Raw genomic sequence first — 4,339 nt, 5'->3', positions numbered from 1 at the left:
TTCTCTCATTGGGAGGTAAGGAAAGAGATAGTGAGTACTATTTTGTTGTTATATACTATAGTTAATGTAAGATCAAAGGCACCGCCAGGTGGTATATTACACATATACACCCCGCCCTTGATATACATGGTGTACACCCTCGCATGGTTTTAATGATATTCATAGTCCCACATGGTGAAGAAATGGCTGCCTTTTTTCTTTCATTACTAAAGTGTAAATAAATTGTTTTAGTCAAGATGCATTCATGCTAATCTGGCAGAGTTATTATAACACTACACTGTTTAGTTTAGGAGTTTTTTTGAAATTGCCAATCATTAATGTTCATGGTACATAGATGTACATGTAAGTAAGTAATATGGTAGAACATAAGCTTGAACTACTAGATCTAAAAGTTTATGCCAAAGAATGACAGAACATTTGTCAAAAAATGTCACTTTTAAAAAGCTCAAAATTGCATCTGTAATTCTATACAAAAATAAAATAAAATCTACATTCCTGTCTTTGTCTTATATATTCAATAGGTATTGCCCTCTGATCCATTCTGGGTACCCTCTACTGAAATGGAATTAGAACATTATGGAGAGAAAGCAGACACTGAGAGTCAAGCAAGAATATACATGAACTCAGTGAGGAAGAGGAAAGGACTGGCAGTGGATGAGAAGATTGTTGAACATGCAGAAAAACAAAGAACATTAAAAAGAAACAAGTAATACATTTAGGAGGAGACAGGCTATATTTTATCATGATATTGAATTAAGTGCATTAATTTATCAATTTTGAGTATTCTGTTTTATTCATGCACATGTGGCAACCTACTATCAGTAGATCCAATGTAATATTGGTTTTTGTCAAGTTGCTTACCAATAAATAGGCTCACTACTGCCAGTGCTCACCATTTCATTTACACAGGTTACTGTACAGCAGTTTTTTTTTAAGGATAAGTTTTCCAAATTACATGGATTTTTGAGTTTTGCAAAATTACAATATTAAAAAACATGCATTTATAATTTTTATTTAGACATCTCAACTCCATGTCTTTATATGATTTATAATCATTTAATAGTAAAAAGTTAAAATAGGATTGGTGATGTTGGTATAGTGGTTGGGTATGGTGTAGTGGAAGTTTAAGAATTGTTGATGTATTGTTATGAGGTATTGCAATGGGTATGAGGTTGGTACATTACAATGGTGTGATAGTGATATACATGTACTTTAAAGTCATGCACTCAATGACTATTCACTGTGTGACACATCTTGCCTTCTCTTGAATCTCACGCTTTATATTTTTTAGAAATCTGACCAATTGATTATGATTATTCTCTTGTGCATAATGTAATGGCATCTCCCCCTTTTTATCAGTAGAGTATATTAGACTATTGGCTGATTCTGGATACTGACTGGTGATATACTTGATGAAATGAGTGTGACCTCTTGATGATGAATAATGAATAACATTCCAACCATTGTCATCAGTTAGGTTCAGACTATGCTTGTTATCCTTCACATATAATTCCAGTAGTAAAATATCACCAGATTGAGCAGCATAATGAATTGGTAGCATGCCATTATTGTCAGTTTGATGAGAATCTAACTGATAGGTAGTTATTAATTCTTTAACAAGAGATAAGTTAAGAGACACTGAGGCATAATGTAAAGCAGTGAAGCCATCCTTAGTAACTGCAGTAGGAGACAAACCTTGTTCAGTAATAAGATACTGAACTAAATCAAAGTTACCACTCCATGCAGCATGATGTACTAACGTGCGTCCTGCTTTATCTGTTTTATTAATATCACAACGCTGTACCTCAATGAGATATTGAGTGATATCAATATGACCGTGACGACAAGAATAATGAAGACATGTCATACCACACTTATCAGTGATATTAGGATCACTTTTATGATTATTAATAAGATATTTAACACAGTTAATGCTACCTGACTGGCAGGAGTAGACTAATGGTGTACGACCAGCAGTATCAGTATCATTAGCATTGAGATTATAATGAGATATGATATAGCTTAGTACACTAGTAGAACCTGACCAGGCAGCATAATGTACTGGAGACAATTTAGAATTATCTTCTGTACAACTGATATTATATTCTTCTAATGCTTTCACTAGTAATATACTGCCACTCCATGATGCAAAATGAAGTAATGACAGGCCACCTGTTGTAGTGGCATTGATGTTAAAGTTAGGGCAAATGCTAGCTTTATTGAGAAGTGAAGAAAAAAAATTAACTCTTTCCTTTCGTTTCATAAAATTAACATTTTGATTTATTACAGTATCATAACTATTAGTAATAAATGGTTGATCACCTTGTGCCATTAACTTGCTGTACACAGCACCAGCTGTAATTTTTATAGCTACATTACATGCTTGATGTAAACTTGAATAGCATGAGCCATTATCATTAACTAATAATGCTTCATTACCTTTAATACTAACTATATACTCAACAACTGATGATGAAGCATACCACGAAGCAATATGAAGTGGAGTCCTGCCATGTCGATCCTTTACATCAATGGATAATGGATATTTTATAAAAAGATACCGAAATAGCTGAACATTATCATGCATGCTAGAATAATGCAGTATAGAAAATTCATAAAAATCAGAGGAATCTTGTGAGAAGAGGTTCAATGATTCAAGTTTGTGGATTAATTTTAATTTTCCACTTTGACAAGCTAGCAATGACAAAGAGGCACCAACACAATTAATATGAGAAGTATTACAATTTCTCTTAATAAAGAATTCAACTAGGTCAGAATGGCCCCCCATTGCTGAGTACAGTAATGCAGTGTTATTGCTATTGTCTGGTTGATCAGGAGGAACGTCACACGTGTCTACTAGATATTTTACTATAGATAAGTTGCCTTTATAAGATGCCATATGTATACTAGATACACTATTATCATCACCTTCATTAGGATCAATACCATATTGATGGATGAGTAGTTGAAGGATCTCAAGGTGTCCACCATATGATGCAGAGTGTAGTGGAGTCCAACCATGAAGACCACGATGATATGTGCTGTAACCAAACTTGTTAAGAAGCCATTGTACTTCATCTTTTAATCCTCTCCAAGCTGCTTCATGTAATGGTGTACTGGTATTCTCATACCATAATGGATCACATATATCTATAAGTAAATTTAAATCACTGCATGTAATACTAATGTACATACCAACTTCGGAAAAACTGTGTTGTACTTGTTGTTCTGATCCCTAAAAATAAAGTAATAGAGTTATAATTATTGCAGATTACAATATTACACTATGCCTGAAATTATCTGAACATTGAATTTGAATTGGCTTAACTCTAGCGCAGAAGCATAATGCATTTGGCAAAAGGTCAAATCACCTACGCTTTTGATTAAAAATTAACACACTGCATAATCACACTGAAATAAAAGATGTAAAATATTAAGAGGCTCTACCCCATACCCATGCAGATGTACATGTGCAAACAATCAGAACTATTTCGTAAGGGCTTTGTCCAACAATTAAAGTAATTGCAAACCTCATTAATGTTGTATGAATATTCACCACACTCCAGTTTAGAGATTTCATTGATACTTGCCAGGTTTTGCAGTTGCTCTTCGTTTATAGGAAACAGTATGAAGTACAAATAATTAGGAATAAAATAATTTAGTTTTAAACACTCCTTGGACATGGTAACAGAACTGAAGTAAAGTCTGACATTAGGAATTTTGAAAGCACTAGGAACTTGGTGATAAATCATAGTGAGATCGTAAAAAGTATAATCATCTCTTTTAACTTCAATTATCATAGCTTTTGCGTCAGGAATATCAGTGAGGCCAAATGCTACAGCATCAACACATTGAATGGCCCAGCCTTCACCCATTGTGAAATAGTCCCTAATTTTACTTTCATAGCCTGACCAACTTTTTTTCAGAGATTTGTTCTTCTGAATAAAAACTTTGCCAATTTTGAGTAGCAATGAATAGTTAAACCAGGACACAAATTTTTCAAGAACATAAAACAATTGTTGCATATCTTTAATGTGATGAAATTCCTTTCTCACCAGCTCCTTGTTTTCAGGTGTTTGATCCTTTGGATTGAGTAACAACATGACTTGAACTTCAATGAAATCAATGATGTTTGGAAGTTGCTGCTTCTCAAGTGAAATTCTTGTTTCATAAAGGAGAGTGACAAATTCATCACAGATTTCTTCTAAATTAGGTAGTTGATTTGTAGCATAGACTATGAAACAAAATTAATTGTGAGTTTTTCAAGAACATATATACATGCAGATATATGTACTAGAATAATTATATCTATTATTTTCCTGGATTAGTATGAAAATCA

The 4,339-nt window shown here is 33.3% G+C and overlaps 2 protein-coding genes across 2 annotated transcripts in view; one reads left to right on the top strand and one right to left on the bottom strand.

Moving 5' to 3' along the window:
- LOC100636246 (elongation factor-like GTPase 1) overlaps positions 1-836 on the top strand; it is a 9,576-nt gene extending 8,740 nt beyond the window's left edge. The window contains exons 15-16 of the mRNA XM_019997758.1: positions 1-15; positions 522-836. Coding sequence (XP_019853317.1) covers positions 1-15; positions 522-710 — 204 coding nt within the window. The 3' untranslated portion in view covers positions 711-836. The remainder of the gene's footprint in view (positions 16-521) is intronic.
- Positions 837-1,237: 401 nt separating this feature from the next.
- Positions 1,238-4,339, bottom strand: part of LOC109582798 (uncharacterized) — a 4,955-nt gene continuing 1,853 nt past the window's right edge. Inside the window, exons 3-9 of the mRNA XM_019997757.1 lie at positions 4,279-4,319; positions 3,531-4,234; positions 3,196-3,235; positions 3,118-3,150; positions 1,939-2,214; positions 1,696-1,776; positions 1,238-1,611 (exon numbers count right to left, since the gene is read on the bottom strand). Of these exons, the coding sequence (XP_019853316.1) occupies positions 1,238-1,611; positions 1,696-1,776; positions 1,939-2,214; positions 3,118-3,150; positions 3,196-3,235; positions 3,531-4,234; positions 4,279-4,319 (1,549 nt within the window). The remainder of the gene's footprint in view (positions 1,612-1,695; positions 1,777-1,938; positions 2,215-3,117; positions 3,151-3,195; positions 3,236-3,530; positions 4,235-4,278; positions 4,320-4,339) is intronic.

The sequence above is a fragment of the Amphimedon queenslandica genome, unplaced genomic scaffold (assembly GCF_000090795.2).
Source record: "Amphimedon queenslandica unplaced genomic scaffold, v1.1 AMPQUscaffold_13354, whole genome shotgun sequence".
Classification (NCBI taxonomy): domain Eukaryota; kingdom Metazoa; phylum Porifera; class Demospongiae; order Haplosclerida; family Niphatidae; genus Amphimedon; species Amphimedon queenslandica.
Note: the sequence above shows the minus strand (reverse complement) of the source record. Positions and strands in the feature narration are given on the sequence as shown.